The 15509-nt window shown below is 40.4% G+C and overlaps 1 protein-coding gene across 1 annotated transcript in view; it reads left to right on the top strand.

The window, feature by feature from the left end:
• Positions 1-15509, top strand: part of PTPRJ (protein tyrosine phosphatase receptor type J) — a 160847-nt gene that overhangs the window by 140311 nt on the left and 5027 nt on the right. The window contains exons 11-22 of the mRNA XM_056803779.1: positions 2246-2542; positions 4861-4992; positions 5770-5983; positions 6607-6731; positions 7924-8011; positions 9017-9058; positions 10610-10618; positions 10720-10807; positions 11706-11796; positions 12512-12585; positions 12695-12829; positions 14763-14892. Coding sequence (XP_056659757.1) covers positions 2246-2542; positions 4861-4992; positions 5770-5983; positions 6607-6731; positions 7924-8011; positions 9017-9058; positions 10610-10618; positions 10720-10807; positions 11706-11796; positions 12512-12585; positions 12695-12829; positions 14763-14892 — 1425 coding nt within the window. The remainder of the gene's footprint in view (positions 1-2245; positions 2543-4860; positions 4993-5769; positions 5984-6606; positions 6732-7923; positions 8012-9016; positions 9059-10609; positions 10619-10719; positions 10808-11705; positions 11797-12511; positions 12586-12694; positions 12830-14762; positions 14893-15509) is intronic.

Genomic DNA, 15509 nt, shown 5'->3' with positions numbered 1-15509 from the left:
AGATATTTTATTTATATATATAAAATGTACATATAAATGTGTATACACACATGTGGGTGTGGATGCATGCATATAAAGTGAAAATAAAGATTTTCTAGCATTTTGTTTGATTTCCCTCAGTTGTTAACTACTCTTAGCCTCTTAATAATATTTTGCATATTTTTTTTTGGCTTTGGGTTATATCTCCTTTTGTGGAATACAAATATCTTGAGGGTAGAGACTGTTCAGTTACTCTTTGTCCTGAACATCTGGCTCAGTGCCTGGCACATGGAAGGCATTTTATTTGTTTCTTGAATTGATTGATTATAGACTTGTGACTATCCTGCCTTATTAGTTCTGTGGTAATCAGTTGTTCATCCAGCAATTAGTCATCTCTTTCCATGTGCCAGACTCTGTGCTGGTTATTGGGAGTGGTATTGTTCAGTTATTTTTCAGTCGTGTCTGACTCTTCATGACCCCATTGAAATTTTCTTGGCAAAGATACTGGAGGGGTTTTCCATTTTCATCTCCAGTTCATTTTAACAAATGAGGAGATTTAAGGCACTTGCCCAGGGTCTGGGCAATAAATGTCTGAGACCAGATTTGAGCTCATGAAGATGAGTCTTCCTGACTTGAGCACCAGTACTCTATAAACTTTGGCCGCCCCCATTGTGCTAGGTAGAGGGATTAAAAAGAAGACGTAGAAAAAACATTCTTGTCCTCAAGGAGTTTTCATTTGAAGGGAAGAGATAACATGTACACAAACACCATATACTGGATGCATACAAGGTAACCTTAGAGGGGGGCCTGGGAAAGATCTATAGAAAATAGTACTTGAGCTAAGATTCTGAAAGAAGCCAGGAATTCTAAGAAGCAATGGGGAGGAGAGAGTCCTTCTTGGGGGGCAGTCATTGTAAAGGCATGGAGGTGAGAAATGGTGTACAACACTTAAAAAAATAAGTCCCCAAACTTTGGGTTTTGGCTTTTTTAGTCACCCATTACTACTTCTTGTCTAAAAAAATACAATTAGATAATGGCTTCTGTATCTAGTCTTTAAAAAATAGCTTCTAGCTTTATTTATTAAAATTTTTCTTTCAATTTTATTAAAAAAAGTTTTTTTTTTAACTTCCAAGATATCTGTTTTGGCGTTTAGTTATTTTCTTCTAGCTGAGAGAGATTGTGAGTTGCTTAATGTCACATAGGTATGAAGCATCAGAGGTTAGATTTGAACGAAAATTCTCTGATTCCAAAGCCAGAACGTATTCCCCTGTACTACATTTCTTCCTCTAAAGTTATGTTAATTGTATATTCTTGTATTTTCCAATTATTGCTGGCAACTTTTGGTTGCAGTCCTATCATAGGACAGTCGTGTACTCTTTTGTCCGTCTCAGACCATATTGGCAGTATTGTTTTCTGTTCTGGGGCATTAATTTAGGAAGAATATTAGTAAGGCATAGAGCATACTTGGGGGAGCCATGAGGGATGACGAGGATACTGGAGACAAAGCCATGTAAGTTTTGGTTGAGGAAACTGGCAAAAGTTAGCCTGGCAAAGAGAAGATTCAGAGGATTTTGATAGCTGTATTCAAGTACAGTGGGGCACCCTTACTTGTAGTTTTGTTCTCTCAGTTTTCAGTTGTTCTTGGTCAACCCAAAATGCTGGAGGTCTGCCCCAAAGCAGTGTTCTATTCCTGGCCAGGAACTGTTTCCACTTTGGCTTTTTTAAGGTTTTTTTCTTTTGGGGGTGGAGGGTTGAGAAGCCACAGATGAATGTGCTGAGGGTCAAGAGAAGGAAAGAAGAGCACACGAATATGGGGATCAGCAGGTGTTTGCTTATAGCTGCAGTTTGAACCCTCTGTGGCAGGTCTTGGAACATATCTCCTGTAGGAATTGGGCCCTACTGTATTGGAGAAGCTTTCATGTGGAAGAGGGATTTGACTTCTTTGTTCCCAGAAAGAAGAACTAGTAGCAAGGAGTAAAAGCTAGAGAGAGACAGATTTTGGTTTAATTTGGGAACAAAATGTCTTTAAAATCAGAACTTTAAAAAAGTAGAATGGGATGCCTTGGGAGGGATTGAATTTCTTGTTACTTTAAGTCTTACCTTACTAGATGACCATTTGTCATTGATGCTTTTGAGGGGATTCCTGTTCAGGTTCAGTTGGGTGGCCTTGACGTTCCTTATGTGATAGGCCATGCAATTAACATTCATATTTCTTTGGCTTCAATTCAGAATGGAAAAAATTCAGAATTCTTATTTTTCTTTCCAGATGCTGCATCTGTGGCTTTCCTTAAGTGCAATCCAGTGCCCAAGCAATCAACCCTCACTTTAAGATGGCCCTGTCCCCCTGGCATGAACCGTGGCTTCAATATGACTATCCGTAGTGGGGAGTGGAGCAGGGAAATAAGTCTCCCACCCTGCTATTCAATGTATTTGTCTGATGACTTAAATGGAACCTATGTGGCACATTTAAATTATTCTACCTCCTATGACATCAGCCTCACCACTCTGTCCTGTGGAGGAGAGAGTTTCCCCAAATGGAATGTTTGCCGAACTAGTATCACAGGTGGGTTGTAGAAATGTTGTGATGGGCATCTATTTGTCCCCTGAAAAAGTGTGGGAAAAGATTCAGTGGCTTTGGTCAGCCAAGCTGTTAGTAGCTGTTCTCGTCTTCTCCCAGCCACACTCCTTTTCCCTGCCCACCCTCGTCCCCAACCTGGTCTCCTCTACTTTATTTCTCGTTGTGTTTTGAAAGACCTGATGGCATCGTTTGAAGGAATCAAGGGTTCTTGTGAGGGTAATTCTGTGGGAAATCAAACTTCTATGAAATATAGCTATAAGGAGGATGACCCTTGACAGTTCACTTGTCTGGGTCACAAGTGCTTTAGTATTCTAAGAAAAGTAGTTTCTGAGCCACCTAAAGAAAGCAGTTGCTGATTTGCATACGGCAAGATAGTTACTAATTATTTATATATGGCTTACTGCTAAAAACAAGAAGAAGGACTAGAGAGACTATATTTTGCTCCTTACTTCAATCTGCTGCTAAGAAGAAGAGAGAAGAGAAGGCAAGATATTTCTCTGTATTGCACCTGAGAAGTGCTAGAGTAGTAGTAGTCTCTCGGTAACCGAGGATGACAATTGTCTTTGTGCGTTTTCATCTATGATAGATGAGTGTGCACAAAGACACTTGTGCATGAAGGAGATTTAAGTGGAAAAGTCGATGCACAGAGACAGTCCCACTCTCTCGGCATTGGAAGCCTGGGTCCAGTGGCACGAAAAGTCGTTACACCTGGAGACTTCCTCAGCTGCATTGAATGGCCATGTTGTCTTTTGTGCTCCAACATGCCCTAAGCACTCCACAGTGCTTTGCTGCGTCGCCATCTCAGCTGTTGAACATAATTGACCATATCAACAAGCAAACCAACAAAAATCACATGATTATCTCAATAGAAGCAGAAAAAGCCTTTGACGAAATACAGCACTCATTCCTATTGAAAACACTAGAAAGTATAGGAATAGGAGGGGTTTTCCTAAAAATAATAAACAATATCTATCTAAAACCATCAGCCAGCATCAGCTGCAATGGGGATAAACTAGATGCATTCCCAATAAGATCAGGAGTGAAACAAAGATGCCCATTATCACCTCTATTATTTAACATTGTACTAGAAACACTAGCAGTAGCAATTAGAGAAGAAAAATAAATTGAAGGTATTAAAATTGGCAATGAAGAGAAAAAGCTATCACTCTTTGTGGATGATATGATGGTCTACTTAAAGAATCCTAGAGAATCAACTAAAAAGCTAGTGGAAATAATCAACAACTTTAGCAAAGTTGCAGGACACAAACTAAACCCACAAGAAGAATTCTTCAGAGCAGAGTTCTGACACTTTTTGCCAACAGTAGGATGAGGGTTGTTTCCTTTTCCTAAAAGGGCCTAATATGACTTTAGCTAAAGATATCAGCTAAACCTGAAGCTTGAGTGATGGACATCATAGTTATTGTGAAGCAAGCCCAGGGATGGGGGGATATCTTAGAGGTATAGCATCAAAGAAGCAGCCGACTGGATTAATTCATCCAGTTGAGATGCTGTTCCTGGTGAGGTATTAGTCCAGCACAGCATAGATCAACTCAGTTTACCAGTGGAAGCATTGTTCATATAGAAACTGCCATCATCAAGGAACTTTTATGAACAGTTCCTGAAAAAGAAAGAGGATGTAGAAATCTGTAATTCCTGAGTTGTGAGCTTCTCTAATCATATGTATTCCTTTTGCATGTGCCTTATTGCCCTGGGACTTTAAGTGTGTGTCTACTCTTCTCCCCAGATTTACTTTGTGTATTGGAAAGGTGATTTGGATATGTGGGTAGAAAGTTATTTAAATGTTTTATTCTTATTTTTAATTTTCATTAAATGCTTTGGTTAATATAGTATTAGGTTCTAATGGGAAATACACAATGGGGGCTCATGATAGAATAGAATGTGACAGCTGCCTTTCTTCTGGAGAAACTTCATTTCACAGCATAGGGAGTTTACAGTTTTGGGGTGGGAGGATATTTAGCAGTGTCAGTCCAGAGGAGGAGATGGAAGCTGAAAGAGAAAGATACCAGGGCAACCCCTGTCCCTTGAACTAGGGTATTAGCTGATACCAACTTTAAACAAATTGATCATTTGTTGGATAGGTTATGGAAGGGAACAAGTTGGAATGGATGGCTGCTGAAGTCCCTTCCAACTCTAAAATTCTAAGGTGCATGATGGGACAGCACCCCCTGTGTGCAAGTCTTTAGGTGTCATGGGTTGCTTCCTAAAATAAAATGTTAAAGCATCTTCATTTTCTTTGATGTTAATATAAAGTTGATTTTGTTATTGTTGTTTATTGTTTTCAGACCCACCACCTCCAGATGGATTACCAAATATTTTTCCCATCAACCACAATTCATTAAAAGTAAAATTTGGCAAGTTTGAGGCAAGCCATGGACCAATAACAGCTTATGCGGTCATCCTTACCACAGAAAGAAGTAAGGAGCTGTGGTTTGTTGTATTGTGCCAAATGGTCACTCATAGGACAATAATGAGGGTGATAGCTAAGATTTATATTGCTCTTGGTATGTGCCAGGCACTGTGCTAAGGATTTCATGATTATTATTTCATTTGATCTTCACCACAACCCTGGGAGGTAGGTGCTATTATTATCTTCATTTTACAGATGAAGAAACTGAGGCAGAGAGAGATTATGTGACTTACTCATATAGTTAATAAGTGTCTGAGGCTGCATTTGAATTCCGGTCTTCTTGACTCTAAGCCTAGTACCCTATTCCCTACCACCTAAATGCTCCCTAAATCATAGATTTAGAGCTGGCAGGGTCCTTGAGAGGTCATGTGGTCCAACCCTTTCATTTATGGATTAGGAAAATGATGTCTGGAGAGGTTGAATGTTTTGCCTAAGGTTAAACAGCCACTAAATGTCAAAGGCAGGTCTTAAACTCAGGCTTTCCTCACTCCAAACCCAGCTCTTGATCTGCTATACCATGGTTTATAATAAATAAAAAAAAGGGGGAGGGGAAATTCAGTAAAACTAACCAGTATTTCCAAGAAGTCTGACTTAGTATGCAGTGTTCTCCATTGAATGTCCCCATTTTCCATAGTGATTTTGATTTTGTCCTTCCCTAATCCCAGACCCAATAATTTGCCCATTTTAATTCAGATTAGATAATGAGCCAAATCTCTCATCTCTCATTGTTCTCATAGGAGTCTGTTGCCTTTTTTAAGGTTTCATTTGTGTGTCTACTACTTAGGTGGTAACAAGTCTTCTGTTGACTTTTTGAACTACACCTATGATGATTTCAAGAAAAGAATCTCAAAGACCTACGTGACTTACCTCATGAACATTACAGAGGACAGAGCTGCCTCTGACCTCTCCGATGGCTTGAAGTATGAAGTAATTGTGGGAAATGAATCGATCACAGATGGCTATTATAATGGCAAATTGGAACCCCTCAGTTCCTATCGGTAATTCCATTCCATTCTCTTCTGTGCACATTTATTAAGAGTCTGTTATGTCCTAAGCACTGTGCTAGGCACTGTAGTTAGACAGCATCAAAACAGCCCCTGCCTTCAAGGAGCTTCTCCTCTATGGTGGTGGAGGGGATGCTCCCATGTACAAGGATGGATCGATACATGGCAGCCTGAAGGAAGTGTGAGAGGGGTGTCCAAAAAGACACCTGTGCTGAGCTAGGAAGAATCTAAAGGAGAAGAGGACCAGGGAATGCATTTCAAGTACAGGAGACAGCTTGGACAAAAACACAGAGGCGAGAGATGAGTGATTCAGCCCAGGAAGGAGCAGGAGGCTGGTTTGGCCGTAGCACTGAATGTAGAAAGGGGAGAAATGGGAAATATGTCTGAAAGGGTGGATTGGCTGCCACCAAACTGGGAAGCCCTTGAAATGCCAGACTGAGGATGCAAAGGAAAGCTAGAAACAGCTGGGATTCTCCAGCAGCTCAGAGAATGCTGTTTCCTCAGGGCCAGCCCTTCTCCAGATTTGTTTCCTCTGTTGGTCAAGGTAATAGGGTTTTCCTTGCAGATCATTCTTGTGATTTGAAGTTGATATGGTTTCTTCTTCTCTTCATCAACAGGGCTTGTATTGCTGGCTTCACCAACATTACCTTTGACAGCCTTCACCCTGGGCTCATTGACGGTACGGAAAGCTACGTATCATTCAGCCTCTATTCGGATCCTGTCTCTTTACCTCAGAATCCAGGTATGGGAGGCTTAAAACTGAGCAAATTGGGGGAAAAGAGACAAATTCTACATCATATATTTTTTACTTAAAATGTCTACATATCCATTTAAAAATCCACAGTATGTTCAACTCTTTCCTGGGGAGGAAGAAGTAGTATTATAACCTGGAATAAGATGGTTTAGAATTCTGCCAATTGGGCAACGTTGGGTAAATCATTTCATCTCTCTGGGTCTTGAGTTTCCTTAATAAGATGAGACCATTGGATTGCATGATTCTTATTTTATTTATTTTTATTATTATTTTTTTAAAAACCCTCACCTCCCGACTTGGAATCAATACTGGTTATTGGTTCCAAGGCAGAAGAGTGGTCAGGGCTAGGCAATGGGGATTAAGTGACTTGCCCAGGGTCACAGCTGGGAAGTGGCTGAGGCCAGATTTGAACCTAGGACCTCCCGTCTCTAGGCCTGACTCTCAATCCACTGAGCTACCCAGCTGCCCCTGACACTGAATTTAAATGTGTCCTCTGACACTAATTGTGTGATGCTGAGTGAGTCACTTTACCTCTCTTTGAGATCATACCTGTGAAACACTTTGCAAACCTAAAAGTGTTATATAATTTCTAGTTATTATTTTTTATCATTACCATTTATCCTTTAGGGTTTGCAAATTTGCTTCTCAGTATAAAGTAATTTGTTTTATATATGGGGAAACTGAGGTTCAGATAATTTAAGTGACTTGCTGCAAGGCTACCTATTTGAACCCAAGTTGTTCCTGCCTCCATATCCATCTTTCTCACCACCACCTGGGAGCTGATCCTCTGGCTGCCTTGAGGTGTAATGCCATCACATCTAAAATGATGGAGAGGCCAACCATGTCAGAGATACAGAACAGGAGGGACCATTAGAGTCCCCTGATCTGAAACCTTTAATTTGATGGGTGAAGAGCTGGGCTCCAGAGAGAGCAATGTCAGTTGTCCATAGTTACTTGGACAAAACCCATCAGAGGTAGGATTTGAACCCAAGTCCTTTGGCTCCAAAGCTTCTAGTGCTCTTTCCATTGTTCCAACTTTTTTTTTTCTCTTGAGTTGCTGTGATAAGGTGTGGAGGGTCTGTGGTTTGTGCATTTGTCCACCTCCGTGGGATTTCCTGGGCTCCTGGAGTCCCACAATTCATTTAGGATAGATGATTAATCTGACTTGATTTCCCCACAGCTGTTATCTGCGGCGCTGTCTTTGGGTGTATCTTCGGGGCCCTGGTGATTGTGGCTGTTGGAGGCTTTATTTTCTGGAGGAGGAAAAGGTGACTCTTGTTTGTGTGCTTGGTCCAAGCCGTGGTCCCTCGGGTATCATAGCTCACTTTGGTTTTGGCATCGCTGCCTGGAGCTTAACACTGTATGCTTTTAGGTCACCCCTAGAAAGAGGTCCTTCCAGCTGAGTCATCAGCAAAGGGCTGGAAGCCAGGTTCTAGCTTTTTGCCTAAGCCCAGGTTACCAGTGCTGTCACCAATGGCCACATGGCCAAAGAGGGGGGGTTCTCTTTCCTCTCCTGCTTGGGGGTCCCTCAGAGAGTTGGCCAAAGACATGCAGGAATGGGAAGCTTCAGCTGGGAGTCAGGGGTTAGAGGAGCTAAGTTTACGCAGCTGTGATTCCCTGAGTACTTTGGACACAGACTCACAGATTCTATAAGAGTCGTAGGAAAGAATCATTATACAGTTTTTATCTGAAGAATTCCCCAGCCCCATGGAGAGAGGGAGTAAAGAAGACCCACATTCAAGCACTGTCTCTGACACCTGCTGGCTTTTTGTTTGACCCTGGACAAGTCATTAAACTTTTTAGGCTTTTCTAAGACTTTGAATTAGAGATGAGTTGCTGACCTGCAAAAGTGAACAGAGTTTTCAGAGTTAGGTCCAGACCGAAGGCACTTTTTTTTGTTAACATAAATGGAATGGCATTTCTTCATCCAAAAAATTCAGATTTTTTTTTTATCACCTTTGGGACAATACGACATAAAAATCTATTCTCCTAAACCGACCCATTGACTGAGCTGGCACAATGTCCAGTGTACCTGTTTTTGTACTTCTGAGGGATTCCATGTTTGTCATCTCTTTATGATTCATTTCGAATCCACAGATATGCAAAGCTTTGCCAAAATTCTACCTCTTAGTAGAATGCAGACCCAGAGGGTGATTATCTTTTCAAATATAGAAATGAGAGAGGAAACTTCTCTGCATTGAGTTATTTTGCTTGTCTTTATTCTGTGTGTATATTTAAGTAATGGTCTCTTTTCTCCTTTTCTTCAAAAACAGGAAAGATGCAAAGAATAGTGATGTGTCATTTTCTCAAATTAAGTGAGTTTATCTGAAGTTTTGTTCTTTAAATCTAAGAGCATTGTAAGTCACCCCCCAATCCTGCAGAACTCCTGTTGTCTACGGCATATTTTCTGTCTTCTGAAAGACCTTTCCAGCCTATTATTTTCTGTTCCAACTCTGAGAACTTTGCTTTTTACAAAACTAATGAAGTTAGTCAGAGAAGCATTTCAGTTTTGATGGAAGAAGAACCAGACTAATCAAGAAAACCATGGGCTGCCATTGGGACAGACCAGCTGTGTGACCCTGGGCAAATCACTTAACTTTTCAGGGTCTCAAGCACCTTTGAATTGCAGATAAGCAACTTGCTTGTATCAAGGAAGGGAGTTTCTACTCTAGGAGTTCCCTCTAGTTCCCTGTGATGAAATCACAGACCTGTGGCCCAATTCCACGCCACTTTACCTCTCTATTGTCTCGTCAACAAGAGCAACAAAAAGAAGAAGCTTAATTTCTGTTGATCAGTGAGTTTTGTGGCAATGCTACCTAGGGATCTGAGAGGAAGTGGTACATTGTAGTGGAAAGAGTCTTTGGGCATCAGGACACTGGGATTCTACTCCCCGGGGGAGTTCCTTTTCTTACTCTCTGGCCTGGTTTTCTCATGTGTTCAATGAGAGGGTTGGACTAGAACCTCTCATGTGTTCAATGAGAGGGTTGGACTAGAACCTCATCTTTCTCCTCCTGTTTGAATTTGCTTCTTCCTCGACTTGACTCTTCTGGAAATTGGCAAGATGGAATTCTGACTGGCCAAGAGCACCTTCTCTGAAATGACTAAATCATTTTGCCCATTTCCTTCATTTTGCAGATGAGGAAATAATAATAACTAACATCCACAACAATAAGAGTTTTACTTCTATAGTGCTATTGAAGGAGGGGTTACAGATAGTTGTTATAGCACTAACCCTGTGAGGGAGGCGCCAACGCTATCCCCGTTGTCCTCTTCCAATTTTACAGATGAGGAAACTGAGGTCTAGAGAAGGGAAGGGAGTGGCTTGCCCAAGATCACATAGTGAACTAGTTCTTTTGAGGTCCATTCTTGTGCTTTCCCTCCATGACTTTGCTACTCCTATAGGGAACCCTTTTTGCCTTGGATTTTTCTCTTTCTTTCTTTTTTAAAAACATACCTTTTATTAGGCACATATTTATAGCTTATATATATATATGTGGTATAGAGTATCTCATATCCTTAATGTAGTTATAAACTCTACTTAAAATTGAACTAAAGCCTTTGGGATACCATAGATATTAGCGAGATTTTGTATTTTATAGACATACATATATAAATATGTATATAATAAAATTATATAATTTACATATATAAACATAAAAAATATACAATAAACACAATTATATGATAATATACATAAAATGAACAATTATTGTTATTATTATTAATTTAATAATTATATAGTTAATTGTTCTTTGTAGAATGAACATTTTTAATGGCTGGGTTTATAATTAAGGGGTTTTTTTTGTCTCTAAGTATAAGCAAAACATTTCTAACTGTTTTTTCCCCTTCCTTCCTTTATGGTAAAGACCTAAAAAGTAAGTAAATTATAAATATTCCCCTTACATGTGTGTCTTTGGTTCACACCTTCAGTGATCTCTGAGCAAAGGCAATTCTAACGAGTTCTTTCACATTTCAGATCCAAATTAATTAAAGTGGAGAATTTTGAATCCTACTTTAAGAAACAGCAAGCCGACTCCAACTGTGGTTTTGCAGAAGAGTATGAAGTATGTATCTCTGAGGAGGCATATTTTATATTTGAATTTGTTTCTCTCTTTTGAATTTAAAGGAGCCCCCTCCTTTTTGGTGGTGGAGCAAAGCTTTGCCAGTTCAGATGGGAGGGGGCTGAGGGTACAAGTCAGTTCCTCTCCCCGAAGGCCTGCCTGTTGGCTAAAGTGGTGACGTGAACAACTTTCCTTTCCCAGTGCACTCAGAGGGCTTTTGTCAGGGGCATCTTGGTAGCTCTTGGCCCCTACATTCTGCTCTTGTGAAATGAGAGGGTTGGCTACCATGGCACCAAGGACCTTTTCAGCTGCCAGTTCTATAAGCCTTAGAATATGAAATAAATATTCAGGTTGACCGTGATCAATCTCTGAAGACTGTTCAGAAGTGGGAGTTAAGGTTCTGCTCATGTGGTGATGCTTGGATGACAGATTTATGACTTCTCACTGAGCTTATCATTCGAAGCCTTTCTATTTTGGTAGGATCTGCCAGGTTGAGTGCTTTGCCAACATCACCTCCATGACATGGTTAGGCATTTGGGCAGCCTTATAATGGGCAAATCATTAGACACAGTCAGTAATGCTGGGGCTAGAGCTGAGAGGGACCCTTGGGATCAACCCAAACCAACCATTTTGTGGGTATTAAAACTGAGACCCAAATAAGGTAAGTGACTTGCTTAAGGTTATATGTAGTAGGCATCAGTTCTGGAGTTCCATTTCAGGGTCTCTGGCTCTATTTCTAGGGCTTTTTTTTCCAGCACCCCCTCCGCCCTCACCCTTTCCCTTCATTTTGCCTGTAATGAGGCAGTTCCTGGATACTTCAAAGCCCATGTTAATGATGTAGTGATATGATGTTGCCAATAGAGATTATATAGCCTTGAATATCTACCCTCCTCTTTTTTAGGATCTAAAGCTCATTGGTGTTAATCAACCGAAATTTGCAGCTGAGATTCCGGAAAATAGAGGAAAGAACCGATATAATAACGTCCTTCCATGTAAGTAGTTTCCTTTGACTTACTGAAACTATTTTGGCTACTTTTGCCAGTCTTTTGTATCAATGATAATACTCAGAGACTCATGGCCGTGTTGGGTCCTTTATATTCCAAGAAGTTCAGTCAACTATTATCCAATAACAACATCAACAACAATAACAATGACAATAATAACAACAATAATAACTAACTTACATTGTTCTTTAGGGTTTCCAAAGCCCTTTATTTGTGTTAACTCTTTTGATCCTCACAGCAACCCTGTGCAGTATTATTTCCATTTTACAGATGAAAAACCTGAGGTTGAGAGAAGTTAGGTGATCTGCTCAGGTTCACACAGCCAGAAAGTGTCTAAACTAGGATTTGAACTCCAGTCTTCTAGCTCCAAGCCCAACATTTCTGTCCATGGCACCATCTTGCAGTGCAGTCATTCCCCTTGTGAATTACCCAATGCAATTTCCCCCATTTGTCAGTTTACTGAGACTCAAAGGAGCCTCCTTTAAAGGAGATTGGGGGAAGTGGGAATTGGAGTGATGGAAATGTTTCTCTCTGGGGATGAGTCACCTTGGGTAGGTCACAGCTTTCTGGGCTTAGAGAATCATCCTTGAGCAAGTCATGGCTGTGTCTTCCTCTTTTCTAAATATGGTGCTCTATTGTGATGTTTTGTACAACTTTCCTGCAATAATGCTTCTATGATTACTATTTTCTTTTGACTTCCTAGATGACATTTCCCGTGTGAAGCTTTCAATCCAAACACAGGTGACGGATGACTACATTAATGCCAATTACATGCCAGTAAGTACTTCAAGGTTGGGATGGCGCCATTTCCCCCCAATATGACCCTTCTAAGTCTTTCTTTGTGACTCTTACCTATTGAAAATGAGTCTCTCTGCTTTTGTTTTAGGGCTACTACTCCAAGAAAGACTTTATTGCCACTCAAGGACCCTTACCTAACACGTTAAGAGACTTTTGGCGTATGGTTTGGGAGAAAAATATTTATTCTATTGTTATGCTGACCAAATGTGTTGAACAAGGAAGGGTAAGTAGCTTAAAAAAATCAGCCTCCTTTCTGTAAGGATTTCAAAAATGAATTTTTTTTCCATTTCTTAAATAAGAGGAAAACACACAAAAAAGAATTTAATTATTATTTCTACAAATAGAAATGTCTTGCTCTTCTAGATAGCGCCTTTTTATTTTTATCATTTTTATTTTGTTATTTTCTTTTCAATTAAGTCAAGCTGTCAAAAATTTCTGAAGGGCCTACTTATGAATGTGCCAGGGGGGAAGCTGGGTGGCTAAGTGGGTTGAGAGTCAGACCTAGAGACAGGAGGTCCTAGGTTAAAATCTGACCTTAGGTACTTTCTAGCTGAGTGACCCTGGGCAAGTCACTTGACCCCCGTTGCCTAGCCCTCTTCTGCCTTGGAGCCAATACACAGTATTGACTCCAAGACGGAAGGTAAGGGTTTAAAAAAAAATGAATGTGCTAGGCATTGCGTTGAATCCTGGGGGTGCAAAGAAAAGTCAAAACAGTCCATGCCCCAAAGGGACTCAGAGTCTAATGGAGGAAACAACATGCAAACATATATATATATATATATATATATATATAATATATATATATATATATAATATATATATATATATATATATAAGATAAACTGGAAATAATTAATGAAGCAACTAAATTTGTCAGTTTATTGGGCAGCTAGGGGGCACAGTAGGTAGCCTCCTTTTCCTGAGTTCAAATATGGCCTCATATACTTATTAGCTGTGTTACCTTGGGCACTTAACTCCATTTGCCTCAGTTTCTTCATCCGTAAAATGAGCTGGAGAAAGAAATGGCAAACCACTTCATTTTTGTCTTTGCCAAAAAACCCTAGATGGGGTCATGGATTTCAGTCAAATGTAATTGAAAAATGACTATACAACAACAACTCCAACTTGTTAGTTCTTCTCCTCCCTCTTGAGAAAAGAGAGATATTTCTGACATCTCTTGTTCTCCAGAATTCCTCACTTATTTTCTTGCAGTGATTTTTGGGGATTCTCTTGTAAACATTTCTTGTAACAGCAAGGTGAATGAAATCATCAACAACCTAAGAAAATAGCATTGCACTCATGGAACTGAACTGGGCTTTTGTACTTTGAGCCGGTAGAGTCCAGTTAGTGGAGAACTTCAGAGGTTTTTTTTCCGGGATTGGAATGGTTAGTTTGGACTCTGTGAAGCCTTTTTTTTTTCTTTTAAATTTCTGTTAATACTTGTACCATCTGGACCATCTGGATGGTCTTGATCATTTTCTATCTTGGGGGTGGGTTCTGGTGGTCTTGGAGCTGCGCTTCTTCATTTTCTCAGTTCCACCCACTACCTGCCAACTCCACCAACTTCTCAGGCACTAAAATAGTTGGACTTTTGTAGCTATTTTTACTTTAATTGAAATCAACATCGACTTCACAGTGAGCATGCTGTGGAGAGCCTTGAATGGGAGTCTGGACTTTGTCGCTGCCCATTTGTCATTCTATCTGTGATGGCATCTTGCTGTGGATCATTCTCTGATTTGGGCCATTAATTGAAGCCCTTGGTTTTGGGGTGTTTCCTCCAGAGTGCACGCCTTGTACAATGAGGGACTATCACCTCTCTAGTCCTGGATCTCCTGCTTTATTTTGTCTTTGAATCCCTGGTGCTGTCTTGCAAAATAAGGGTGTTTTTTTAAGCTCTTACATTCTGTCTTAGACTCGAGACCGAGTATCGGTTCCAAGGCAGAAGACTGGCAAGGGCTAGGCAACAGGGGTTAAGTGATTTTCCCAGGGTTACACAGCTCTGAACTGTCTAAGGTAAAATTTGAATCCAGATCCTATTGTCCCTAGGCCTGGAGCCCTATCCACCAAGCCACCTAGCAGTCTCAGTTTATGAAATGTTTAACCCCCAAAAAGTGTTTAACAAATTAAAATTAGATTTATACTGTATTTTGTTTTAGACTAAATGTGAGGAATACTGGCCTTCCAAACAAACCCAGAACTATGGGGATATAACTGTTGCCATGACATCAGAAATCATTCTTCCAGAATGGACAATAAGGGATTTCACGGTGAAAAACGTGAGTAAGAGCTGAGGGGAAGAGGGTCTCGGGGTTTTCAGGGGGCCTAAGAAGGTATGTAGTCCAGTCTCTCACCAGCCAGATACTACAGTGCCCCCTCGGACCCTGTGCTTTAGCTTTTTCTTTGTGGGGTGATAGAATAGACCTAGAATGTTTATTGTGAGTGCGAGATAGATGTCTTTGTGTTCTCCAACCAAAAGAATTTACAGAAAAACAAAAATAAAACAAATCACTGGGAAATCATCTTTGGGGAAAAATCTTAGTATTATTTGTTATTTTATCCCCTCTGTTGATTGGCCCAGCCTACTTTTGAAGGCTTTGAGTTACAAAATAACTTCCTCCCTTTTTCATGATAGAAGTTCTTTCACTGGGGTGCTCCTTACACTGGCTGACGTCCCTGCTGACGTCCCTTCTGACGTCCCAGCTGACGACTGGCTCACTACCTTCTCATAAAATACTAATATTATTATTTGTTTGTATTAAATACTTCTTCAATAATGAGCATTAATTGATATGAATTCAGCAGCATTTTAGTAGAAATTAGTGATTGCATTCCCAGTGAAGGCCCAGAGCTTCCTGTTATCTTCCATGAGCTGTGCACTTGGCTGGCTGGACCGCCATGTTTCT

Source organism: Monodelphis domestica, chromosome 6 (genome assembly GCF_027887165.1).
Source record: "Monodelphis domestica isolate mMonDom1 chromosome 6, mMonDom1.pri, whole genome shotgun sequence".
In the NCBI taxonomy this organism is placed as follows: domain Eukaryota; kingdom Metazoa; phylum Chordata; class Mammalia; order Didelphimorphia; family Didelphidae; genus Monodelphis; species Monodelphis domestica.
The sequence above is the reverse complement of the archived record's forward strand: the minus strand, read 5'-3'. Positions and strand labels throughout refer to the sequence as shown.